At 51.2% G+C, this 25599-nt stretch overlaps 8 protein-coding genes across 8 annotated transcripts; 5 read left to right on the top strand and 3 right to left on the bottom strand.

Annotated features, from left to right (window-relative positions):
• Nucleotides 1-36: 36 nt before the first annotated feature.
• Nucleotides 37-3029, bottom strand: IAR55_005127 (uncharacterized protein; the record flags this gene model as incomplete). The annotated part of the gene is made up of 4 exons (XM_066948220.1): nt 37-951; nt 1004-1172; nt 1222-2649; nt 2974-3029. 4 exons carry the CDS (start codon nt 3027-3029, stop codon nt 37-39), a joined length of 2568 nt encoding a protein of 855 aa, XP_066801679.1.
• A 1371-nt stretch (nt 3030-4400) lies between these two features.
• Nucleotides 4401-5954, top strand: IAR55_005128 (glutamate-5-semialdehyde dehydrogenase; the record flags this gene model as incomplete). Its single annotated transcript, XM_066948221.1, has 4 exons — nt 4401-4592; nt 4650-4920; nt 4978-5300; nt 5358-5954. The coding sequence occupies 4 exons, from the start codon at nt 4401-4403 to the stop codon at nt 5952-5954; spliced, it is 1383 nt and encodes a 460-aa protein (XP_066801680.1).
• Nucleotides 5955-5990: 36 nt separating this feature from the next.
• On the bottom strand, nt 5991-7315 carry IAR55_005129 (uncharacterized protein; the record flags this gene model as incomplete). The annotated part of the gene is made up of 6 exons (XM_066948222.1): nt 5991-6009; nt 6059-6187; nt 6248-6643; nt 6724-6905; nt 6979-7061; nt 7162-7315. 6 exons carry the CDS (start codon nt 7313-7315, stop codon nt 5991-5993), a joined length of 963 nt encoding a protein of 320 aa, XP_066801681.1.
• A 1271-nt stretch (nt 7316-8586) lies between these two features.
• On the top strand, nt 8587-10441 carry IAR55_005130 (uncharacterized protein; the record flags this gene model as incomplete). Its single annotated transcript, XM_066948223.1, has 13 exons — nt 8587-8663; nt 8749-8848; nt 8914-8951; nt 9023-9143; nt 9201-9274; nt 9341-9413; nt 9479-9505; nt 9569-9681; nt 9755-9790; nt 9863-9925; nt 9996-10092; nt 10154-10231; nt 10310-10441. 13 exons carry the CDS (start codon nt 8587-8589, stop codon nt 10439-10441), a joined length of 1029 nt encoding a protein of 342 aa, XP_066801682.1.
• Nucleotides 10442-10743: 302 nt separating this feature from the next.
• IAR55_005131 (uncharacterized protein) lies at nt 10744-13307 on the bottom strand (the record flags this gene model as incomplete). The annotated part of the gene is made up of 11 exons (XM_066948224.1): nt 10744-10979; nt 11057-11409; nt 11471-11604; nt 11655-11750; nt 11814-11929; nt 11980-12180; nt 12247-12337; nt 12412-12605; nt 12689-12901; nt 12966-13021; nt 13087-13307. The coding sequence occupies 11 exons, from the start codon at nt 13305-13307 to the stop codon at nt 10744-10746; spliced, it is 1911 nt and encodes a 636-aa protein (XP_066801683.1).
• A 2104-nt stretch (nt 13308-15411) lies between these two features.
• Nucleotides 15412-17429, top strand: IAR55_005132 (uncharacterized protein; the record flags this gene model as incomplete). Its single annotated transcript, XM_066948225.1, has 8 exons — nt 15412-15560; nt 15643-15945; nt 16023-16094; nt 16161-16413; nt 16483-16563; nt 16615-16770; nt 16823-17059; nt 17118-17429. The coding sequence occupies 8 exons, from the start codon at nt 15412-15414 to the stop codon at nt 17427-17429; spliced, it is 1563 nt and encodes a 520-aa protein (XP_066801684.1).
• Nucleotides 17430-17991: 562 nt separating this feature from the next.
• On the top strand, nt 17992-19795 carry IAR55_005133 (uncharacterized protein; the record flags this gene model as incomplete). Its single annotated transcript, XM_066948226.1, has 5 exons — nt 17992-18364; nt 18507-18634; nt 18743-19405; nt 19505-19654; nt 19712-19795. The coding sequence occupies 5 exons, from the start codon at nt 17992-17994 to the stop codon at nt 19793-19795; spliced, it is 1398 nt and encodes a 465-aa protein (XP_066801685.1).
• Nucleotides 19796-21826: 2031 nt separating this feature from the next.
• Nucleotides 21827-25521, top strand: IAR55_005134 (uncharacterized protein; the record flags this gene model as incomplete). The annotated part of the gene is made up of 9 exons (XM_066948227.1): nt 21827-22012; nt 22321-22458; nt 22528-22750; nt 22802-23000; nt 23052-24070; nt 24121-24984; nt 25041-25162; nt 25226-25379; nt 25436-25521. 9 exons carry the CDS (start codon nt 21827-21829, stop codon nt 25519-25521), a joined length of 2991 nt encoding a protein of 996 aa, XP_066801686.1.
• Nucleotides 25522-25599: the final 78 nt, after the last annotated feature.

The raw sequence follows: 25599 nt of genomic DNA on the forward strand, positions 1-25599 counted from the left end.
CCCACTCAGCGTTGAACCAAGATCATGACGTGACCGTTATGCTACACTTCGGGCTACCCTACTGACACCGCCAACCATTCCCTTGACCCCGCCCACGATCACTCGTCCGCTTTGCCTCATCGCTACTCGGCCAAAACTGAGCAGATCGAATGCTCGAGGGGTAGGCGTGAAGCTTGCTAAACTCTGACTCAAGGGTGACATGGGAGGAGCTGTCGAGTCCATGCCTGAAAGCCGCAAAGAAGAGACGGTCGGATTAGAAGGTGTAGAGACCTCACCCATGACATACGAGCCAGAATGGGGAGCTGAAAGCTGATCGACGGAGGCCGAAGTCGAGCGACGCTTGAGGATCACAGGGATGAGTGTGAGAGCCGACAAGAGGACAAGCTTGGAGATGAGAATCGGATCGCGAAGCAGACTTGTCAGACTCTCTCCATGGAGTTCCGAAGCGTTATCGGTGACAGATGCTGCAGCAAGGGCTGCTGTTGGGACCTTGAGCCTTGCGAGGATATGCCCTACCGACGCGGTCACATAGCTCCAGCTTGCGCTTCCCGCCGCGGTAGTAAGCCAGAACGTTCTCCAGTCCACGCCGACCACTCCACAGGCCACATTCATACCGCTCCAAGGGACAAAACCCATTGCTCGCATCAAGAGGAGTCGTCGCCAGATCGTAGCCGCTTCGGTAGGTCCGCCGATAGCCTGCGCAGAAGGGTCGGAAGACGCCTGAATAGGTGTGATGGTCTCGCCATCGAAGTGTCTCGCAGCATCAGGGGCCGGGATCATTTCGGGCACCAGCGCCGCTCGTACTAAGGCAAGTGGTTTGGGAAAGATGACCGCAATGAGAGGAGCGAGGGGCCGCGAAAGCATATAAGCGCCGAGTGAGCCAGAGGCCGTGATCACGGTGAGGAGGGCTAGCGCGGGCATGGGATCGAGCAATGAGCCGACCAAGATGTTCTGAAGGAAAGGAATCAGCGGGAATACATCAAGCAGTAAATGCCTAGCTCACAAGGATGACTGCTCCTGGCACACTCCAGGCATGCTTCCAGCACCCAACAAAGGTCACCACCGCAATAGTATGCCACCAACCATATTCGCTTGCAGCCATGTACTGTCTGATTTCAGCAGAAAGAAGCTGCAGATCGGTAGTGGACTGAGGTATGTGTTTGAGAGTGGTGCTACCCAATTTTCAGCTTAACGCAATCCCGGTCCGCACGCTACACTCACATCGGCATCCCCTGTATCATCCACAAGGCCAATGCAGCAGTCACACAAAAGGTCGCCACCAGTAACGCCACGGTCCAGCCCAATTCCCTCAACACTTCTGACATCTTGCCGTTACCCGTCGCTCCCCAGTTATTCACCACCGTTGAAAGCCATCCATTCTTATTTTCTTCCCGCATGTTTCGACGTCCAGCTCGTCGAGCTTTCTCTCGCTTGGAGTTGCCGCGTGACAGCGATTGAGAAGATAGTGCAGGAGTGGGTAAACCAGCAGGGAAAAGACCATCCGAGTCGAGCGTCAATTCGTACTCGGTGTATCCTCGATCCTCAGGAGGCGTAGGAGGTAGTGAGAAGTAACCGCTCGGATCCTCTTCTGGCTCCTCGCCAGAGTTCCATATGCCCCAGTACTTTCCGCCCTTACGCAGACTTTCCTCACTGTCGCGCGCATCACTCGCCTCATCATCTTCTGATCCATTCAGCCCTTTCTCCGAGTCGTCGTCAGAGCCTCTTCTCGGCGCAGCGAAATTTCGATGGCGTCTTGGTCGTACCCAGTCGACCAAACGGATAATAGATGACTCTCCGGCATTATAAGCAGATGTCAGGATGGAAATCGGTCTGCTATTTGGCGGATCGATGAGCTCTGTCTCAGATGGTGATGCCGGGGTTACGACGAGATTGTTCCATGCGTCTGAAGGTATTTCGATTGCGGGTTTGAACGATGGAGTCGAGCGTGAAGGGGCACTTTGCGGTATGTGTCGTGAAGGGAATGTGTAGGTGGAGTTCTCGGTCAGTTGAGAGTCCTGGGGAACGACTATGCTGGTGGATGTGGATCTCGCTCGGGATTCCACCGCCTTTTCTTTTCCTTTTCCGTTGGTAGAAAGTAGATCTGGTTGCAGCGACTCCTCCGTCCTCTCATCCACCGCAGTGAAGCGTCGATAGATCGCTGGTGTTGACGTGCGTCGTTTAAGTATGTTGGTCATATCGACTTCAGGACTGGTGGGCGTTGATAGGAGACTAGATTGGGACTCCATTTGCGGCGTGTAGTAAGACTGCGTTCGTGTGGAAGGGGTAATCAAACTAGGTCGACCGCCTGAAACGGATTTTGATGCACGACGGGCAGGCTGTGATGGCGGTTGCAACCCCCGCATCCTTGATGGTCCAGCTTCAAGGCTCTGAGATATCTGCGCAACGACATTCGCAGCATCACCCATCGACCGATGATCGCTTGTGATCGTTTGATGCAGACCCTCAGCGGAGTTCTCCCGAGACATCACCGGGGGAAGAGGAGGTGTATAGTTCGAGGTGAAGGTGGAAGTACGAGATCGCATGAAGCGTTTTGGGCGAGTGGAAGGTGTGGGCGTAGGAGTAGAGGAGGGAGAGGGCAAGGTGAAGGAGCGGGTAGATGAGGATGCTTCGTTGGGAGGAGTGGTGAAGCTGTCGAGTCCCGTTGCGTTATCGTTTCAGACCGATATGAGACATGACATGGTGTGTTGTACGAAGTTATCGAGACAGGCGTGTGACAAAGGTCAGAACGAGAAGAAAGGAATGGGTTGTGTTAAGTGTGGACCGATGACCGAAGTGCACGGTTCACGGTGAACGGTGCGTTGTGACGGTGATAGTGCCGAGGTGTATGTAACAAAGGAATAATTCGGAGATGGAGTTGATCAGCAATCAGAATAGAACCACTCAACGATACAAAACAGATGGTTCCGTCTCGGAGGACGTCCCCGACCATGTATGTAAACATGCCCGACTCACGCTTCTTGATCCTCGTTGAACGAAGTGGGAACGGTTGGCGACGGCGACGTGGTCATCTTCCAACTTGTGCCTGGAGTGTGAGGCATTACGCAGACCGATACTCCAGCGGGATTGTGATGTGGTAGCAACGATTGCTTGCAGCAGTGACAACCTGGAAAGGGTCTACGAGACGAATGGACCGCGTATGCCGAGATGATGGATCCTTTCTCCCTTGTGATTTCCTGGGCGATGGTCGTGTGAGAGATGCTTTCGTCGCCTCTTAGGATATGACCGAGGGTAGTGCGTACAATGCTCCCAAGTCTATACTTCCTAGAACTGATCGCCGGGGAGTCGTCCAGAGTGAAAATGTCTATCGTAGTACGAAATCTACCATAGAATCATGAAATGTAATGTCGCCGTCGGATGCTGGTATGTCATGGTCACCAGAACCTCGATTAGCAATGGCAACAACAAATTCGCGCTCTGCGCCACTTTCTCGTCCATCAGAACACACTTCGGTCCTCGGTCGAGCTTGCTAGCAAGAAAGTTACGGTTACCCGATTCGGTAGTTTAGATCAGAATCCTCTCGTTCTCGTTTCGCTTTCCTTCAAGCTGACTAACCGGTTTCGGCCGCCGTTTTGTAAGATCCAGCAGTGTGAAGGCATCCACTAGAGGTGGGCTGAGGAGGACCGGGCAGAGGCTCAATCATCGCTTTTGGATGTGTGTGGCAGTGTGATGGCCTCGTCACCTGGAGGATCGATGAACGTGTTGGTAAGATCGGCACTGTCAGTGGCACACTTCAAGAGTCACCCCCGTACACCATCGCTCTGCACTGCTCCGGACACTGCATACGAGTTGCAGATTGGCCTCTCGAGTATCCATGCCACACCTTTATTCAGTATCTGTTTCTGCCGGAACTCGGTAGTCAGCCACGGCTATGCAATACCATGCCTTTGAGAGGAGATCGCACAAAGATGCATGACCTGATATTGCTCTGGGCTACCCGTTGGTGGAGTCAGATAGGTGCGCAGGACAGAAGATGGTATCTGGGATAGACAATGCTTTGGTCGATACCTCAGCTTCACCGTTTGGACACGACAGATGTGTTTTCAATATTGAAATGGGATCATTTGCTGCGCCTGTCTTTGCAGATACAAAGAGCCGAGTCAGTGCTGCTGCATGTTTTCTCGATTATTTGCTTGGAGGGATCCCCCGTCCAGGTTGGTCGTCTTCCACTGCTTGCCTTGCCTGGTGATTCTCCTATACTGCTGTCAGCTTGCAGACGACGATTTGGCCCGGCCCAAGCGAAGTCAGGCTCAGGCACGACTGAGTGAGAGCGGAATCAATTTATTCGAGACTCGAAAGTCACTGACTCATTATATATATCTGTGGTATCCTTCTGAGCTTTATTGCTCATTGTCATTCGAACATCGACTGAAAAGGTCAACATGTCCGACCCTTCCAGCTCAAGCTCTAGCTCCAACGGCAACGCCGAGTCCATTGCTCGTGCAGCTCGACGCGCATTCGAAGATTCTCAGCTGGTCGCCACGTCGGAACGAGATGTTGCTCTTCGGGCCATCAGGGAGACCTTGGAAGATGCAAAGGAGGAGGTGATAGCTGCCAACAAGAAAGATATGGAGGTGAGCAAGGGTCGACTTACGATTTGACGGAAGGACATTGTTGACTGAGGAGTGTAGGCTGCCCAAGCTCTCGCTGCTATTGGACAACTGTCCACTTCCCTCGTTTCCCGCCTCGACCTCTCCCGACCTGGCAAATTCGAGTCTATGCTTCAAGGTATCACTGATGTTGCGGCTTTGCCGGCGCCGACAGGCCTAGTAACATTCGCAAAGGAGATTGGACCTGGCCTGGAGCTACATCGAGTGACTTGCCCCATCGGCGTGCTACTGGTGATATTCGAAGCGAGACCCGAAGTGGTGGTGAATATCGCTGCGTTGGCAATCAAGTCGGGTAAGTCGACCCTTCCTTCATTCCTTGACATCATCAAGCTCACTTGAGCTACTCCAGGAAATGCCGCAATCCTCAAGGGCGGAAAAGAATCCATCCACACAGCTACGCTACTCTCGTCTCTCATCGCCACAGCCCTTTCCCAAACCTCCATCCCTAGCACATTCATCCAGTCCGTCTCGACCCGATCAGAAATCTCCTCACTCCTAGCTCAAGATAAATACATCGATCTGGTAATGCCTCGAGGGGGCAACGAGCTGGTGAAGAGTATACAGAACTCCACGAGAATACCAGTCATGGGTCATGCGGATGGCATCTGTGCGGTGTATCTCGACGAGAGCTCGGTTGAAGAGAAAGCCGTGAGAGTGGTAGTCGAGTCAAAGGTGAGAACATCTGCTGTTTCTCTCCAGCTGAGTCGCTGATGCTGATAATCCCAACAGACCGACTACATGGCAGCCTGTAATGCTGCTGAGACTCTTCTGGTCCACGAATCCCTTGTTAACACGCTCTGGCCAAAAGTCGCTTCCGCACTGTTGTCCGCCAACGTCCGTCTTCGTTGTGATCCCACCACATTGTCATCTCTCAACAACCTGCCTCTCGCAGCAAAACTCGTCACCGTATCATCCGAATCCGACTACTCCACCGAATTCCTTGGTCCTACGATCGCCGTGAAGACTGTATCATCGGTACAAGAAGCCATCAAACATATCAACGCCCACTCCTCCCATCACACAGATTCTATCGTCACAGAGTCTGAAGAATCAATGTCGGCCTGGTGCAGAGGTCTTGACAGCGCGAACTGCTTTGTCAACGCTTCAACGAGATTCGCAGATGGAACGAGATATGGCTTAGGCACGGAAGTAGGGATTAGCACAGGCAAGACACATGCTCGTGGACCAGTCGGTTTGGACGGTTTAGTGATATATAAGTATATGATGCGAAGTACCAAAGCGGATGGAAGTGTCATCGCTGATCACGAGAAGGGCGGGAAGGGCTACACACATAAGGATTTGCAGAAGGGTGAGCCGCCTTTTTAAGTTATATCATTTGTACATATGCATAGTGATATAGCTTTATTTGGCATATCGATCGCTGTGAAACAGACATCAGCTGCAATCCCCGGACGACCAGAATCACTCACCTTTTCAACGCTGCACGACGATCCAACATGGCCTCTGCGAGTTTTCCTTCTTTTCTCGCCCGCTTGATCTCCCTTCTATCCTTGTCCGAGATAACTGCTCGACCTGCCCCCCAAGTTTGAGCTTCTCGACTGGGAACGTCGCTTCAGATCAGTCTACCATTCTGCGCCAAGTCAGGATTCTCAACTCACTTTCTTTTCAGCTCATCCTCGATTGATCCTTCCGCAGGACCGCCGTCCAGATACCTTCTCTTACTCTTATCTCCCTCACTTCCGCCCTTGGCTTCACTGTTCGCCAGTCTCGCCTTGAACACAAACTCCCTCTGACACTTGATCCTGATTGTCTCGTTCGGTCCTACGTCATCTGCATCCCCTCTCAGTTCCGCTTTCACCCGAGCGATTGACGGACCGGATGGAGGCGATGCGGAGATGTATCTCGTGTTATGTTGGATTTGTATTGAGAATGTAGGGAAGAGAGATGAAGACGAGGAAGAAGATGCAGGAAGAGGGATGAACGCCTCGAGTGGTCCTCGAGATGGAGTTATAGCTGACAGAGTCCCCGATGGTGAAGCAGTCAAGAAAGTTCCGCTACGGACAATATCATCAATCATCCATCGGTCTTGTTGGTAAGGCCTTCGAATGTTAGAGATAGAGATATCGCCACTCACGTGCTACTCCTCAGACTGATCACGTCCTCACTTCCCGATAATCTCGAGATGACCCAAACATGATTGACATCAGACGGCTCGATGGTCTGCAATACCTCAGCTTCGGAAAGATCGTTCATCCCTTCCGGGACTTGAGGAATATCGATCGGCGCAGCATACACTCTTTCTCTTTGCGGATCCCACTGAGTCCAAAATTGTCAGCGAGAACTCACAGGAGATTGTGACAATCTTAAGGTGAGATCGATCACGACTCACCGCTAGACATGTAAGTGGTTCCGTTGGGAGAAGGACGAACGCAGGTCCTGAGATCTCCATCACATTTTCCGGGAAGATCCAGCCTAGGAATCCAAGCTCAGCCCTTCGGCCCTCATCCGCTCGCCGATTGAGGTACAGTCAAGTCAAGTCCGGGACTTAAGCTACTGCGAAGTCGAAACTCACCCCTCGGATCAGCAGCGACCATTGCGGCTAATTCATCTTCATCTCCCCCTCCTCCTTCACCGGAGGCTCCTGCATGATGATGCGACCGCTTCTTCTTCTTCACCTTTTCACCTTTGAATTTGAGTTTCTTGGAGACGATTCCGGAAGACGACATGATATTTGATGTGATGTCGTACAGAGACAGGGAGGAGTTGAGAATGTTGTCAAGCTATCTATCTGGAGATATCGACATCGTCACTAAGTATCCGACCTAAAATTACGTAAACAGCGTTGTCCACTCTGTCCGATGTGACCTAGAAATCCTCTCTGCGAGAGATGCTTAAATCCACACTGGAAGCACGTACATGGCGTATGTTCCTGCACTCATGTACCTCAGCACAACGATATAGAATTCTCCCGATCTTGAGTCGAGGCCGGACTATCCTTCTCTGTGCCTCTTCACCTCTCTAGCTCCGCTTACATGACTTTTCGAAGCAATGTATCCCGAAGCACCACGTTATATCCCACCACAAAGGTGATCGAAAACTCCCTACCTACACAGTCATTGGCCAAGGTGAAAGGAACTGGGCACCGAAACGTATACACCCTCGTTCCTCCATCCTCCTGAGCTGCTTGGTCTATCATGGTCGAGATCCAAGCTATGATGGTGCAAAAGGTACAGAAATTGGGATGATGAAATGTGCAGTGCCTCTCTCGGCACAGAGATCAACCTTGAAGGGTCTTCATTCACCTCGAAAAAGTCGTATTCGGCCCTCAGTTCTCTAGTGGTATTGAGTAAGAGCGACGACCACCGCTTGTTACTCGGATGCCTGCATGATCGAGACAGTATTGATCACCTGTCAATCTGCTGGAAACAGTCGTACAGTAGCGTCTGATCGCGCGCCACCGAGGCGTCTTCTGCAGTATCAATTTGTGTCATTCCCTCAATTCGTGTCCACATCCATGTCGACGTTCTAGCTTGGCACTGCTAGGTGATGGTGCAACAGTACTCGAGTCTGAACACACGAGTATCAGCCACCGAAACATGTCCGCGTCTCTCTCCCGTGGTCCTTCCTCGCTCTCGAAGCCGAGTCTGGACGAAACTCTGAATCTTGGATTGTCTCTGAAAACAGGCACCTGCGACGCGGGGGTGGGATTATAAGGTGTGAGATCTACATGGTCACCAAGGTCACTAACCCCCCCGAATTGGTATGTCTGTAACCTTGAACTTTGCATTTATACTCCAATTCAACCGACCCGATCTCCGTGCATGCATGTTCTGTATGATGGATGGCCTGTGTGAGAGATTCAGAGAGGTACTTATACTCATTTGACCTGAAGATCCCGTCTCTCCCTCCAGCCGTTGAGATCAATTGCACGGAATAGACACACAGAAACGAACGAACGCACGAACGATCCTGAGTTGGTACACTAAAAACGATGGAAATGTCAGATGAAGAGCAAATGGCGAGGCTCAAGGTGACCTCCAACCCTGGCTCTAACCTTGGGCCACTGGTACTCGGGTGAGTGGAGACCCCATGGATATCGGTGGCGCCTACGACGACGAGAAGGAAATGACGCTGTAGCTGATATCCTCGTTGCACACAGGCTCGGAGTAGATGCCATCCTCCTGGGAATCTGTTTCCATCAATTCATCCATTATTGCGGACATCATACCAAAGAGGTCATCCATGTCCGGTTGCTCGTCGTAAGTGTTATTTGGACTCAAGACAACTCGACTGGAGAGATTGTTGACGGAAAGCATCTTTTCAGTACCTCGCATGTATCGGTGCACTGGCCGCTACGATCTTGTGAGTGGTATATACGTCATGTTAGTAGGCAGTCCAACAGGTAGTCATACTAACGCGTATGGCGGCTACAGTACATGGGCGACATCGATGCACATGTTCGTATACAACTATGGGCAATACGAGCAGTTTACATCGTGCGATTGGATAGCTTGGTATGGGGTCTTGGACCCTTTAACCAAGCTCAGCGTGCAGGTGAGTCGTGTCAACCATCGGGATGATCGAACCAGCTGATGGAGTCCTGGGTCTTAGGCATTCTATGCTGAAAGAGCTTGGAGAATCAATAAGAGAAATTACTTCATTCTCGTTGCAATTGGCATCTGCCTGTATGTCATCCCTTTCTCTTCTGACAACCTCGATTCGCATGCTGAACAAAGATATATTTTCGATAGTTGCGGGTCCTTGACCGGCTCGGTAGGCTACACCATTATCGCTCGTACAAAACACATGGCTCAATTTGATACTGTGAGTAATCTTCGTTACAGACTAAGTCGTATCTGATATCGGCCTATCCTTGTTTGATGCCTTAGATCACAAACGTCTTCTTCTATCTGTGGGTGAGTACTGCCGTGATCTCTCTTGCAGACAGCCAACTCGCTGACAGACGAATTCTCGCCCAGCCCGGATCGTGCATATGCGCAGATGTCCTCATCACCTCGTCCATCATGATCGGTCTCTATCGGTCGCGTTCAGGCTACGAGCACACTGACGTACTCGTGCGTAAGCTTATGAGGTGAGCGAATCGTCCACATCTCGCCCGTGATATATCGACTGACGAAACTCGTGATGCTTGGCATTTACCGTAGGATATCTCTTGAAGCTCAGGTGCCACCTACTATTGTGTAAGTGAATCATGTATGCTTTCTCTATCCGCCTCGACAAGGAGTCTGAGCTGACAGATCTGTTATGCTCAGTGCTCTCCTTTTCTTCGCTCAATTCGCTAGCACTTCCATGACGAGCATCGTTCAATTTATCGCGTATGTAGTCCATGTTTGTCTCCCTACCTCTTTTCAGTTGATGTCTGCTGACCGATGAGTAATCGAACAGCATCATCCACCCCAAAGTGTATTTGACGGGCTGTCTGGCGGTTCTGAACTCTAGAGAGAGCATGCGAGAGAGGAAAACCACCTATGTTGTTGCTTCTGTGAGTCTAGATCTTTCAGGTCTATGCCCGACTCCGCAGCTGATCTCTCCTGTAACTACAGGGAAGTGGCGCATTGGGATCCAGTTGTAGTAGATTGACAAAAGGTGCTATCTCAATAACCACCGAAACTTATGTTCACGTACGTTTTCCTTGTCCTTTGATCTTGTCTCCGATTTTCGAGGTGGTGGAAAAGAGGTTGACAATAGGTGATATTCAGTCTGACGGAGGTAGTGTTCCCGCCAAAGAGAATTACGATTGTCCTTTTGTCGATACACACGACGTTGTCGAAATGGCAGAGAGGGGAGATCTCGATACTCCCGATCAAGAGAAGAAATTTGTTCTCGAGTAGGATCTGCAGAGGCAAGTAGGCGTGGCATTCCAAGGGACTGTACAGTGATCATGTAAGAGTATTCTGACGATGCACATATGAGCGACGGGATTTGTTGGGACGATATGATCGAACGAGACGCAACGTGTATCAGGGGTTCTTTACAATCGCACGTGTGGGGTGTGGGTCGCACTCATCGTTGGAAGAGCTGTTTGGCCTTCAAATCCAAGTCATCATTATAAGCGTGCAGAACCATCTATATCGTTTGAGTAAGAAGAGTAAAGAATTTCCGTTTATCCCCTTCCTCTTTACTTCACCCTAGCCTACGATCGCGCAGCCGTAGCCTCGGCGGCAAGCTTCTCCTCGATCTCCCTAGCCTTAGCCGCCAAGATCTCAGGCGCGACCTCTTTCTCGGTCCGGATCTTGATTACCTTCTTCTGCTCAATATCGTTGTGGTTCTCACCGAGGAAGAAATTGGTGGTGAAAGCTCCGCAAACGAGGGAAAGCATGGACGTGATAAGTGCGGCCAGGTAGAGTGGTTTGATCGCTTCGTTGTAAGCTGTATTTCACCATCATTCGTCAGCTGTGGCTCATATATCTGTCGGTTGAGCAGTTCGAGGGGTTGAGATCACTTACCAGCAATGACCTCATTTCGAGGCTCGGTGATTCGAGCTACGGTGATATCACCGAAGATCGCCGCAAGTTCTGTCGAATTGAACAACCCTCCCAGATGCGATTCGAGAGCCGCAGGAACCCGTCGATTCCAGACCGAAGCGCTGATAGCAGAACCGATCGCTCCGCCAATGGACGTCCACAGAGATAGGATGGCCATCGCAAGTGCCATATCGGCGTGAGGGACTGAGCCCTGGACGGCTACTTGGGACGAGATGACGGAGATACCGCCTCCAAGGGAGATGAACACTCGGGAGAGGACGATGGTCGCGTCGTTGAAACTGCCGTTGACACTGGCGTAATTGAGACCCATGCCGCTGTTTTCATTGTATCATGAGCGAATGCCCGCCTGAAATAACATTCAAAGATCACACTCACATGATCCTGAAGCAGAGACCGGACAATTGGAGGTACTTGTATCGGTGAGTATATCGTTGGATTGCCCCACCGACAGTGCCGAAGAAGCAAAGACCGACAGTCAAGATGTTAAGGATGTAGGTGTAGTCTTTGTCCTGTTTATCGATGTCAACGGAATGTCTTCGACGAAATGCCAAAGACTCACGCTGTAATCCTTCACGACGTAGAGCCAAGACGACCAATAGGCATCTGACAAATATCCCGAGAAGTAGTACATGAAGTCGATACCGACGGCGCAGATCTGCACAACGGGTCAGTATGGGCACCACAGCATGTACGTTGACGGCGACACAGTTGAACGCACGAAAGTCTTGTTGAATACTCGCATGGGCATGATGGGGTGGGAAGCCACCTTCCATTCCCACATGCAGAATGCGATGAAAAGAACACCGCCAACGACGAGAAGAGCGATAAGCGAAGCTAAGCACGAATTCAGCTATGTGATCATTATCTTTGACTTCTCCACTCACGGTTCTTGTAACCTCCTTGAGCGGTGGTGCTCAACGTGAAGGGCGTAAGGATACAACCGAAAGCGAAGCCCATAAGGATGAGTCCGACCGCATCAATGCGACGAGCGTAATACAGACAGGTGGCGGACCGAGTTCGGGCAACGGGGGCCTCACCAGTCAAAGCTCGTTCACGAGCATAAGTGGAGGAAGCGAGAGAAAGAGCTGAGAAGGTGCGAGCGAAGTCAGTCTAGCGAGACCAAGAGTGGTGATGCTAAGAATTGCCCTCACCTCCGACTTTTTGCGCACGTCGATCAGCCCAAAACAAGATCCCGATAGCGGGGGCGATAAGGATCGGAATCATGATACAGAACATTCCGTACTAAAATTTGTTCATGATAAAGATGTCAGTCACACATTCATCATCGAAGTCTCGGACATCGAGCTGGAACTCACTCCCCATCTCCAGCCATTGGCCGAGTACGCGTCAATACCGCTAGCAATGTCACCGGCCACAAAGGCAAAGGGAATGAACGGTAACGAGTATAGACCGGTGACAAGTCCTCGCCATTGCAAGGATGTGATGTCGGCAAGCAAGATACTGACTACAAAGTCAATACCGGTGTTACCAAGAGTATAGATGACTTGACCTGATCGAAGATAGACAAGAAACTTGTTGATCAGCCAAGAGGTACACGATGAGTTTGATGCTTTGGCAGAAACCTGTACTCACCCCCAGCAACATCGCTGACTCTCCTGGACGCAGCGACGATGATGTACCCAACGGTGTAGAAAAGGATGGAGAAAGTCAATGCCCAAGGACGAGAGGCAAGATCCGCCAACTTGGCAATGAAAGGTTTGGCAACGCCTGCCATGATACCGGTGATGACGGTGATTGTGCCGAGGACGGTATGTTCGCCGAAAGAAGAGGTCGCGAAAGGCTCATCTATGACAGTCCGAACGTTGTTGTCAGTCTGGTGTTGCTCAAATTTGAGAGCAGTCGAGCTCACAGTTGTAGGTGGTGTTTTGACTCAGAGCGTAAGCACAAGCGATCAGAGCGACAGACCTAAAAATGTCCAAGCGAAAGGTCGGTGACACGTTCTGTGTAGTACACAACAAGACTCGACTTACCCCCAGAGTGCCCACAGCTTCCAACCATTTCCAAAAACGAGATACAAAGCCTCGATCTTAGTGACGCCCAAGTCCTGCTCGACAGCGAGGCTGGGCGCTTCATCGTTGAGATAAGCAATAGCTTCGGTGTCCGATCGAATCTCCTTCTTGTCGGTCTGGGACCTTTCGTAACCGGGTCGTTGGTCGAGAGAGCTCGCAGCTTCTTGCGAAGAGACAGACATCTTTATCGAAGTGCGGTCAGGTATGGAAGTGAGTGAGGAGAGATTTGGAGCACAAATGAAGGAAGATCGAAGACGCCGTCTAGTCTTATGGTCCTCATATGTCGGAGTGAAAATGAGGAGAAAGAAAAAGTTGTCAAATCCACTTTCTTTCCAGGCACCATGCATGTGCATGTCCTCGCTTTCTTCGCTGTCAAAGAGTGATCTGTCTCGATCGTAAAGAGGCGCTCCACTCGGCTCTAAATTCACAAGGGGAGAAATGTACGTACGTTGGGGGAAGGACAGAGAAAGAACGGATCAACACCTGAATCGGCCGAAATTAATCAGATTAGTCGGGATGTCATATCAGATAACTTGACCAGCAGGGAAAACTTTTGAAAGAGGGACCAAAAAAGACAGAAAGTCTCTCGTTCGACACCCGGCACTCCCACCTCAACGGGGACAAATAGGCGCTCTGTCAGAATCACGTACACAGGTCGCGATCAAAAGCTCGCAAGTGGATTTAGCGAGGGCAGTCAAGACGGTGGGACAACCAACAAAAAGGTCTGGCCCCCTGAAGTCAGTGAACAGTTTTAGGCGCCGAGGGTAATTTTTCGTTTATCTGATTTGGTTTCGTTTGGGACCTCAACACGCATCTTCCGGACGGAAAAGTTGGACCAGCAGGACTTGGCTCTGCGGAGTTCGGGTAGAATAGGAAGTGGGAGATATCTTGGCACAGAGGGCAACCCTCAGTCCGGTCAGAGGGCTGTCCTGGTCCATGATCTGATATCATTAATGCCAAGACAATCAGGGATGAGGTGACATCGCGAAACCGAAGAGTAGTTGTGAGTAGTTGTGGGTGCAAGTTACTGATCGCCCGCACTCTAGTCCTAAATTAGCAGAGCGAGCTTGTACATCGTTCAAGAAATGGTCAGACAAGGGCTCACATGTCAATAACCAGTGATAAGATTGACCGACACCACGGATGCAGGTTGCCGAAGCAAAACGTCTTGCTCACGATTCTCGTCTGTATCCCGAGTATCGCCATAGTCCCCATGTTATGACAATTTTGCTTGCAAACCATAGGGCTTTGCACGAGAGTCTTTCAGCGGATCGAGAAGATGGCAAATTTGGGTCCGAATTGATCTACTGCGCTCATATCGGACGATGGCGCCTAAGTCTTTTTCGGAGCGCCTATTCCAGCTCAACATACGGCCGACCAGACAAAAAAGTCGTCCCCCGATTCTTGAAGTAGCCTTGCTAGTGAATGGCGGGGATGTCGCAGCCCGAAAACAACCACAGGCATTCGACATGTGATCCTCAAGCTTGGCATTTGGGAGCCGTGTGGGCGCTTCTTTTCCCTTATCAGATTGCCGGAATGAAGGGAACATTGAGAATCCTATTTTTCTCATTATTATTATTGAAGGCAGCTTCTCCGGCTGTGGTAACAAGTATACCTCAATCTCTGACTACTTGAGGGTGCTACACTCTGCCACAAGGCTTGAAGTCGGCGTGATATGGGGAATTGGCTTCATGTCCAAGCGTCCTTCACGGGCACCACTGGGATCCCGAGCGACATCCCTTGTATCCGTACAAATCAGACGATTTTGAGGTATTCGACCAATGGCCACAGTCCATCATCCTCTTCTTCTTTCTTAGAGAACCCTGATGTACGTGTCATCTTCCTGTCATGCGAGTATGGATTGCGCTGCAATGGTGTTCTGTTTCGAAGACCTGATCAATGCCGCCATGCTGACTGGTACAGAGATCTGCATTGTCATTGACTACCATTCCCCTTCGGTATAGTCTTGCGTCACCAGAAGGCCAAAGACGTACACCTCAACACCGCCAGCAACTAAACAAGCTGGTCGTTCCTGCCTGGCAGAGTGGCTCAGCAGTGAGTGATACGATGACAAGGACAAAAGATACCCTCGATCGTTGACTTAGGTTCTAGGAGTGACTTAGGTTCTAGGTGTGGAGGTATGAATTGGAGCCCCTGAAAACAAACCACAACTTTTTCAGCTGAATGGAAAACATCTATTCCCTCTGATATCGCTTCACATAAGGGGAAGATCAACGGTATCTCGAGTGTCCAAGAGGGACCATTCACAGAGCTCACATCAATACGATGTCTGCCGATAAGCATTTGACAGCATTCATCTCCTTCCCTTCCCCATATACGCAATCTCTCCTCGTACAAGCGCTCGTCTCATCATTACCTTCATTATCGTTGTCCCTAGCTCCGTTCCCAGAGGACCAGCCTCCAGCTTTACAGTGGTGAGCAGACGCACTACATTTTCAGTCGTTAGCAGAACCCTCTTATTTCTTCGTCACTAATCAAGGTCATGACTGCACACAGGGCAGATTACGATCTACTCTCCTTCGACTTACCCCATGCCAACCCTACCCAATACCTAATTTCTTCATACATCTATCGTAAAGCCTTGATCCGCAAACATCAACTACACAGTACGATCACATCATACCTTGCCAAATGTAGACATAGAGGAGTGAAGAGCCTCCTCGAAGATGGAGGTGTGCCGAAGGGTTGGACGGTGGAAATTCAGTTTGCGGATGAATTGGATGAGATGTTGATGGATGATCTGTACGAGCTGGAAAAAGGGATGAGGGAAAACGAAGAGAAGGAGCCGGGAGAGAAGAGGTGCGTTTCCGTCCAGCAAGACTGGTTTGAGGGGAGAGATCTGAAGGGTCGCTGATTTGATTGATTGTCTTCAAAAGGTGGTGGATCTTGAAGCCCGGGTTCGCGGATAGAGCTCAAGGAATCCGCATGTTCTCTACAGAAGATGAGCTGTAAGCTATATCTACGTGTAGAGCGTCTTTACTTGACGGAGACGAAAAGCTGAAGTTGCTCTCTAGACGAGCGATATTCGAGAGCTTCGAGCCACCGTCTTCCGACGAAGAGGACGAAGATGACGACGAGGAGGAGGTACATGAAGACACAGGCATCCAAGCAACGTCACTTCAGGGCACGGCAGATAGTACAATAGATACGCTAGCCAGAAAAGCCGCCGAGATGGGGTTCGATGGGGATGAGGACACTCGATCAGATGTGGAAGAAGATGGGGGAACGGGGGTTATGACTTCCCAGTTGAGGCATTTTGTCATACAGGTGAGTGAGCTGGCAGAAGGCCTTCATTCTTGTCGACTGGGGCTTGCAGTCGAATTAAGCTTGGAACAGGAGTACATGCCTCGGCCTGTACTGTTCGATATTGCTCAGCAAGCCAATGAACCATTACAAAACGCAATCACCGGATACAAAGTGAGTATACTATTCATGTCGGGTTTGGAATCACTCATTGACACCCTTCAGTTCCACCTTCGATCATACGTCCTCCTGACCGGAGGCTATACCGTCCATATCGCTCGGACCATGCTCGCTTTGTTCTCCGGATCGCCTTACACAACTCCAAATTCGTATGAAGGCGAGATGGATCTCAGACCACACCTCACCAATACATGTCTCCAGGTCAGTCCTGTCGATTTCCCTCAAATGTACCCGACTAATATCAAATACGCAGACCGATGCTTACGGTGCCCCGACGCCTCCCGAGGAATTAGTCAAACTGTTTTGGGAGCTGGAAGGGCTGTCAGCGCTTGCCGCAAGTCCAAGTGGGGAGTATGAACAGCGAGGGGTCGTGACTAAGCAGTGGCTCGAAGATGTCTTCTGGAAAGTGGGCCAAGTAGTCGCAGAGAGCATCAGAGCTGGTGCTGAGTGTGGAAGCTTTGGGCTTCAACTTATGCCTAACGCTTTCGAGGTGAGTATGGCCAATACATGATCTGAAAAGCTTTATTGATAAGCTGAACACGTCACAGATCTTCGGTGTCGATTTATTGCTATCTTTCCCACCGACCTCAACTTCAGATTCTCCTACCTCGCTCCCAATGCCCACCGTCACTCTGCTCGAATTCAACGCCTCGCCAGACTTCCACCAGTCTGGTGAGAGACTAAGACCACAGTTGCTAGACATGTTCAAGGGTGTTATCAGGATCAGCGTGGCTCCGTTCTTCGAGCTGGAAACCAATGGCCAGGAAGACAAGTCAGGTGAGGCTGAGTGGAAAATAGGGACGGAGAGATGGGGTTGGCGATTAGCAGGTCAGGGAGAAGTGAGAGGATCGGGGTGGTAGAAGAACCTCATTATGCTGTTCCGGCATGGGCAGACATGCCACGACTCACGACCCGACATCTAGAGACTGTAGAGGAGGTTGACGGATGGAAGCGGACAAGTCCGGTCATTGCCTGCATGCTGTAACAACAGAAAAGGCACGGTGTGTCTTATCTGTTCGCTTAAATCCAGATTGGACCTCGTATATATCATATTCATATTCCTCATGCAAGATTGGAATACATGATCAACAGCATTGGCACATTGATATCCTACGTCGGACTCATTGGCATACAAGTGGGGAGAGATTGGCATATCTCACAGATCAATTGGACCTAGTACTGACACGAAGAGAGACATATTCCAATTCGAAAGGACTCGAGGGCGAATATTGGCTTAGAGATTGGCACATCGAAGTCGTGCGAAGTCGAGTCAATTGGGTGCGTGAGAAACAGAATCTGGACTCGAGTGGGTATTTAAGAGAAGACCTTCCGTGAGAGACGCGCTCAGTTTCTTGCTTGGACAATCAAGCTCTGGCAGACAAGAACCGCTGTCGGTATACACAGCGGACCTCGTTGCACAAGATGGCACCTATCGCTCTATCCGCCGTCGACAGCCCATCACCGATGCCCGGCAAACCACGATCTACTCCTACACAGGAACCCACCAAGCCCTCACTCTTGCACCACAGCCAGCCCCAGCCCACCGCTCAATCAGGTTCTGGCCTCTACTTCACCCTCACAGACGGATCTACCGTCCTCGACGCCGTGTCTGGTGGAGCGGCGGTCGCCTGTCTAGGTAACGGGAACGACGAAGTGGTTCAGACCATGATGGAACAGGCGAAGAAGATGGCCTATGCATATCATCAGAGTCTGGGTTGTGAGCAAGGGGAGAAGTTGGCCGAGTGGTTGTGCGAGAGGAGCGAGGGTCTGGTCGCGGGTGCTTTTCTGAGCTCCGGTGAGTGAGTACTCCTCGCAAACACACGGCCGTCCACGTTGTTTCCTCGAGGGAACTCGGACCGGAGTGACGAAGTGCACTGAACAGACGACGCTCCCAAGCAACTGTGGTTTTGAAGCTGACGTATTCTCTCACGTTCCAGGCTCAGAGGCGATGGAGGCTGCGATCAAATTGGCAAGACAGTATTGGGTCGAAGCGGGTGAGCCTCAGAGGACGCATATCATCGCCAGGTTCCCTTCATACCACGGGAACACTCTCGGAGCCCTCGGAGTGAGTGCATCGTGCCCTTCCCATAATTCAGAGCGCTATTTCGACGATTCTCGCAAGTTTCACAAATGCAAGATATTGATTCCTGTGAGTTCTACCTGTTCTTTCTAGGTCGGAAACGTTCCTGGCCGTCGCGATCTCTACACCCCCTTCTTTAACACTGCCAACATACATCATGTTGCTTCTCCGACATACAAACGATCCTCCCATCCCGGCGAATCGGAAGAATCGTACTCTGCGCGACTTGCTTCCGAGCTAGAAGCTAAGATCCTCGAACTCGGTCCCTCCAACGTGATCGGTTTCTTTGCCGAACCAGTCGTCGGTGCCGCTCTCGGCGTGATGCCTCCGCCTGAAAGATACTTCCCAGTCATCCAGTCTGTTCTCAAGAAGTACAATCTCCTCCTCGTTTTGGACGAAGTCATGTCAGGTTCCGGTCGAGTGGGTCAACTGTTCGCTCATCAAGCTGTTGGTGAAGGTGTCAAGCCGGATATATTGGCCATGGCGAAAGGTCTCGGTGGGGGATACGTCACTATCTCCGGAGTATTTGTCAATCAACGTGTGGCAGACCGGGTCAGACGAGGAGGCCAATGGAAGAACAGTCATACGTATCAGAATCATCCGATCAACTGTGCCGTTGCGGCCAAGGTCATGGAGATTGTAGAGAGGGACCAACTTCTTGTAAACGTAAGGGAGAGAGGGGAGCAGTTGTTGAGGGAGCTTGCAGAGAAGACGAAGGATATGGAAATTGTGTTGGATGTGAGAGGGAAAGGCCTGGTGAGCTATAACCCATACACAGTCATCGAGGATTTCCCACGCAACCTGGACCGATCAAGCCCCCTCAATGCAGCAAAGCTAAACATTGTGACCATCTAGTTCGTCGGGGTTGAGCTCGATGGCGCATCAACCCTGAAGCCTCGTCTCGCCGCTCGAGTGAAGGACCAAGCTTTCAAAAATGGTCTTCTCGTCTTGGGGCTCAGCGGGACGATTGACGGTGTGGAAGGGGAATCAGTCGTTCTTGCACCGGTAAGACCCTCTTTCTTGAAAGAATCGCAGACCACCGATTGACCCGCCGTATTATAGGCATACACTGCCACCGAAGAACAAATCTCGGAGATTGTGAGATTGTTAGTCAAGAGCATCAGAGATGTTGCAAGGGGACTCTAAGGTGGGAGACATAGTGTAGGCACCTAAGATGGCGACGATCACGTAACTTTGGGACGGGGAGATAGACTGATTGCGTTGGATGAGGAATTGATTGCGTTATAAGGGTCGCGTTCATATATGTGGATGCATCTGTGCACACATATATGCTGCCTTCGATGATACACTGCGGATCGACAGCAAGAGGAATGTGTGTTGAACTTTGAGCAACCACGATCGAGGCGGTGCCCCATCGTCACAGATGTATAGCAATCGCAGAGCTACTACGCAAGACCCATCATGTCTTACGCAAGCACTCCTCTCTTCTTGGCTGTTTGGTCCGATTTGGGCCTGACTCGACAAGTTGAGACGGACCGAATGCACACTAGACACTGTACGCACAACAACGCCCGATGAGAACGTATCACCATGGTCCGAGGGTCGGGATACTCTTGTGTGTTCTGTGGCGTAACACAACGAGTAGTCAGAAGTCTCCAATAAGGCAGCAAGACGCCAGGCCAACCTCTGTTCGTCCGTCTGGTTCGGTGGCGATAGAACATGTTGTATGCAAGCGAAGTGAGTTTTTGGTTGTACCCTCGCTCAACTTTCGACTCCCCGGATGGATGCAGGAACCTTGTTCGTATACTGGATCGAACCTACAGCATCTGCCGAGTATCATACAAGTTAACATGACGATACGCGTCGTGTCCCAGCTCGTGCCGATCATTAGGATGGATTGATTTATTTGATTTACTCTCGATCGAGTGCTGTTTGGCTTATCTATTATCTGGTGATCCCCCAAGTGGGAAATAGCGATTCGTTTAGTTACTTGGGTTTATGCTCGGGAGATTTCAAACATTTCCTGATTTGGGTCCAGAACGCGCGATCTTATAGTAACCGGAATCGCCGCCTCGTTCAAGCATAGCAGGCAGGCAGCATACGCACAGCTACGCACGTCACTTATCGCCATCTACCAGTATAGAGAGGTATACCCTCCCATCTCCATCTCCACCTTGATCTCCCCATCTTCGACTCAACCCTGTACCGAGTACTGAGTATTCGTCATTCCTCGATTCCAGCTACCTTTAGACTGCGTCTCCAGAGAGCCAGTAGGCAGGTAGAAACGTCATCTGTTGTCATTAACCATACGACGAAGTCGTGCCACCCACCCAAACCCTATCTCTGGCGCGCGCTCCCATCTCGTCGTCCGTCGTTCGTCGGATCACGACTCGAAACAACTCAATTCGATACATCACTCGTTTTCGTATTCTCTCTTCTTCACTTTCGACTCCGAGTCATCTCTCGACCAGACAAGCATTCTGATCCGCTCCGGGCACTTCGACGCGTATACACACGATCGCATCAACTACCAAAACCATCTCATCGCAGGATTTATCAGCATCGACATCACGACCACGCCACCGCTCGTTTTGATCTACCTTTGACGTACCACGCAGATCAAAATCACTTTACCCGGTGTATATCTCCACTCCTCCCCACAAGATCACGCGCCCAGTCAGACTCTCGCTCACAACCATCCTTTCATCCCTCTACTCGCACTCACATAGCCGGTCATCGGTCCAGCCAGCACACTTCGTTTCAGCGACTTCAGTCGAAGAAGAAACACGGATCTCCACCATTCACACTCGATCGAAGACGTCAACCACACGAGTCACACCGGACCGTCTCTCATCAAACTGGACCAGCACCGATCACCATAAGTCCCACTCTATTGTTCATTTTTTCGGCGAGTCGTGTGGAGAGGGCGCACCAAGTTCAATCGTTACAAGAACCGGCCCTTGAGGCCGTCAGGCCAACTTTTTCCCTTGAGAACTGTGCTTCAGGCCTTTCCACGACGCCCATTGCTGTGGAAAAGGTGTGAAAAAGGAAGCATAATCATTCACCTCTACCCGCCCAGCCTCGAATCTGGGATAGACTCGGTATACAGTCAACCCCACCTCCACATTTCCCAGTCTAGTCAAATCGTATCGTGATCATTCCCACCGTCTCTTCTTTTCTTTTACTCTCGCCTAATCGTTTTACTTGAACACGACGATGCCAGACTCCAACTCCCAACCACCGAGAGGTGATAGGGATCGAGATAGAGATGGTGGAGGCGGAGGAGGGGTCCATTCGTCATCTTCTTCTTCGAGGCATCACAAGGAGAGGATAGGCAATTATGTCGTGGGTGCAGAAATCGGGAGAGGAAGCTTTGCAACGGTTTATAAGGGATATAGATCGGTAAGTCATGTTTCGATACCTCTCCGACAGCGAGAGTAGTGGACGAGAACAGCGTCTGTCGGCTTTCCGCTCTAAGTCACCGCCTCCGAATTCCTCTTTCAAAGTCCATCAAAACACCTGTTGCGCGAAGCTGACGATGTCCTGACCCTCCCCATTTTCCACTGCCCATCGATAATGTCCACGTAAAAATACACCACTTTATCATCTTCCTTGCTTTCATCCTCTCTTTTCGATCTCGCACGATCATGATCTGCTCTACTTCGTGGCACGTTTCGTTCCCCTCTTTCACAACCCATTCGCTCGAGCAGAAGACCAAAGCGCCGATCGCAATCAAAGCTGTCTCTCGCCAGAAGCTCACCACAAAGCTCCTTGAGAACCTGGAAAGCGAGATCAATATTCTCAAAGTAATCCACCATCGACACATCGTTGCTTTGGAGGACTGCTTCGTAAGTCATATGACTCAGACACTCGTTGCCGTCGGCCCTTTGCGCCGGCACTGACTCTATCTCGTATAGAAAAACGACTCGCACATTTACCTTGTGATGGAATTCTGCTCTGGCTCCGACTTATCCATATACATTAAACAACGCGGACGGATATCGACATTAGACTTTGTCCCCAGACCAGGCTCGAGTCTGGCTAAGCTCAAACCGAACGACGAAGGCAAGATCTTCTGGCCTCATCCAGCCTCGGGAGGTTTAGACGAGAAAATCATCAGGTCCTTCCTTGGTCAGCTGGGTGAGTGGCTGTCCTTCCACCTCTCGACGTAGCTCACACGTGACGGCTCAGCCCTTGCAATCCAGTTTCTACGTGGAGAGAACCTGATGCACAGAGACATCAAGCCACAAAACCTCCTCCTCCAGCCAGCTACGGAAGCGGAGGTTGGTGAGGGCCACCCCTACGGCATCCCAGTCCTCAAAGTGGCCGATTTCGGTTTCGCTAGGATTCTGCCTGCTGCCGCCATGGCGGAGACCCTTTGTGGCTCACCGTGAGTTATCTCATACACTCGGCATTGTGGTGAAGCTAATCTTCGAGCAAGATTATACATGGCTCCTGAAATCCTACACTACGAGAAATACGACGCCAAGGCCGATCTTTGGTCTGTCGGTGCTGTCCTCTTCGAAATGGCTGTTGGTAGACCTCCTTTCCGAGCCAACAATCATGTCGAACTCCTTCGCAGGATCGAGAAAGGCAACGACGTCATCAAATTTCCCGATGAGGCTTCGAAAGATGCCCACACTGACTCCGGTCGATCAACACCTGTCCCCGCCGTGCCTGTGTCTCCCGACATCAAAGCTCTCATCAGAGCGTTGTTAAAGCGCAAGGCCGTTGACAGGATGGGCTTTGAGGACTTCTTCAACTGTAGGGTTTGGGATGGATACATGTCAGAAAGCACGGAAGAAGAAGGGACTTTGAGCTTGGAAGCTTCTACAAACAGCTCTGACAATCTCGATGCGAGTGAAGGCAGGATCAGGAAATTGGTGGCCAGTGTGGAGCGGTCCAAAGAGCGACTCCGAACGACCCGAGCTCCTCAACCGATCGCCGTCGATGTGGCGCTCAATCCACAGCCTGCCCCCAAACCGGCGAGGCAGGAATCCTCGAGAATAATTGCGACAAATAGTCCTCAGCCTTTGCAACCTATTCGACAAGCTACAGTTCGTCGATCGGAGCCGAAATATTACGTCGGAGACGAGAAGTCACCTGTTCTGAATCCGACGCCTACCGCACCGCCCACATCAGCACCACTCACAGGGGTCCGAGCGAATCCTCGACCTATTATCACCAGTGTGCAAAGGCGGATGTCTGGACGGGAGAAGGACCAAGGCAGCCTAGAAGAAGCTGAACCCATCACTCCTCCATACAATGGGCCCCCTCCAATCTTGCCACGCACCAACACTAGGGGTGTAGGCGAGGGATCACCGCTAGCAGCTGCTCCTCCCATCACGATGCGGCACGCTGCAAAAGAGGAGAGCGCTCTGGAAGGCAGCGAATCAATCGTTGGCACTGACTACGTAGTGGTGGAGAAGCAGACGGTAGAAATCAATGCCTTGGCTGATGGTGAGTACGGACTGCAATTCGTTAACGATCTGTTACTGACGTTCTTACAGAGCTTGACCAAGCTGCGACCAAGCCGAAGATGCTTGTACGCAGACAGAGTTCGCGCGCCAGCGTAGTCACGCGCCCGGTCTCCGCTTTCAAGCCCATCAGCAGCAGTCCAAAGTCACTGGACAACGCAATGGTTCCTGTCTCGTACTCTCCTCCATTCGCCCTATCCAGTACACCACCCTTTGCCATTCCTCAGACAGCTCGCAGACCATCGAGTTCAGCTCTGACTCGACCTCCGTCTGTTCCTCAGAGCCTGAACAGTATCTTCCCCCCCACCTCGGTACCTGCCTCGTATGGGCAGGACGCGACGGTCCGTTTCGGCATATCACCTTCATCGCTCCAGACTGGTGCACTCGCCCGAGTCCTCACTACAACAGCGATACGGTTGATCGGCACATCCGCCAATTCGGCCGCGACAGCGATCGCCCGTGCTGCGGCAAAGCGGCGACCCACCATTGCGCGTACGGGAGACATCGATCCCAAAGAAGATGAACTCCTTCGTAGTGTCGAAAACATCGCTCGAAAATCCTTCGTTCTCTTCGAGCTGGCTGATGAGAGGTTGCACGCTCAGGAACATCTCGTCAACACTGCTCGGACCGCCACCACGCCCACTGGTCTGACTGGCACAACTCCTCCTTTCAGCGCTCAAGCAGTGGCGGCGTCAGCTCGCCGCAAATCCTCCTCGTCTTCCATGAATACCGAAGTTTGGATCCTCCGACAGCAGGAAGCAGCAGCCACGGATGCTGTTGTACTGTACGTGAAGGCTCTAACTTTCATTGCGCAAGCTATGGATAAGGTCAAGAGCTACTGGAAGGAAAGGAGGGACCAGTATGACGAATATGTCGCGAGCCAAGAGCTCAACGAGAGTGAGTGATAAGGGAGCCCATTTCAACTTTGATGATCCCTGACACTATTATTGCAGTGGGCCAATGGCTTCGTGCTCGGTTCAATGAGGTCTACGAGAAGGCTGAATGGGCAAAGACGAGGTCAAGCGACAGTATGCTCTTCCCTGACTGGTTAGTTCACGACAAGGCTCGAGACACGGTAAGTGAGATCAGGTGTAAACTGCGGCGCAAAGTAGAGGTTGAACCCGTGCGTATTTTATAGTCCCGACAAGCTGCAGAATGCGAGCTTCAGGGCGAGCTTCTCATCGCCGAGCAAGGTTACGAAACTTCTGTCTGGCTACTGGAAGCGTTGTTGGATGAGAGCGTGTATGAGAACGGCAGTATGAGGGACGACGATAGGGCCACTTATGAGAGACGTAAGCGAAACTTTACATCAACGTCTGTCGGCCTAACTAATCGCTCGCCATTACAGTAATGGCAACCATCCAAGGTCGACTCGCCACCGTCAGGAAGAAGCTGGCCCATCCTAGCGCTGTGCCGCCCGTGAAATCTGAGTAGGCTTGCAAGCTTTAGTGCCCTCTCCATCTTTCGATGATTGCCTGCATCTCGACTATCCTCGGTCGACGCTTGAGACGA

Source organism: Kwoniella newhampshirensis, chromosome 9 (assembly GCF_039105145.1).
Source record: "Kwoniella newhampshirensis strain CBS 13917 chromosome 9, whole genome shotgun sequence".
NCBI classification, from domain to species: domain Eukaryota; kingdom Fungi; phylum Basidiomycota; class Tremellomycetes; order Tremellales; family Cryptococcaceae; genus Kwoniella; species Kwoniella newhampshirensis.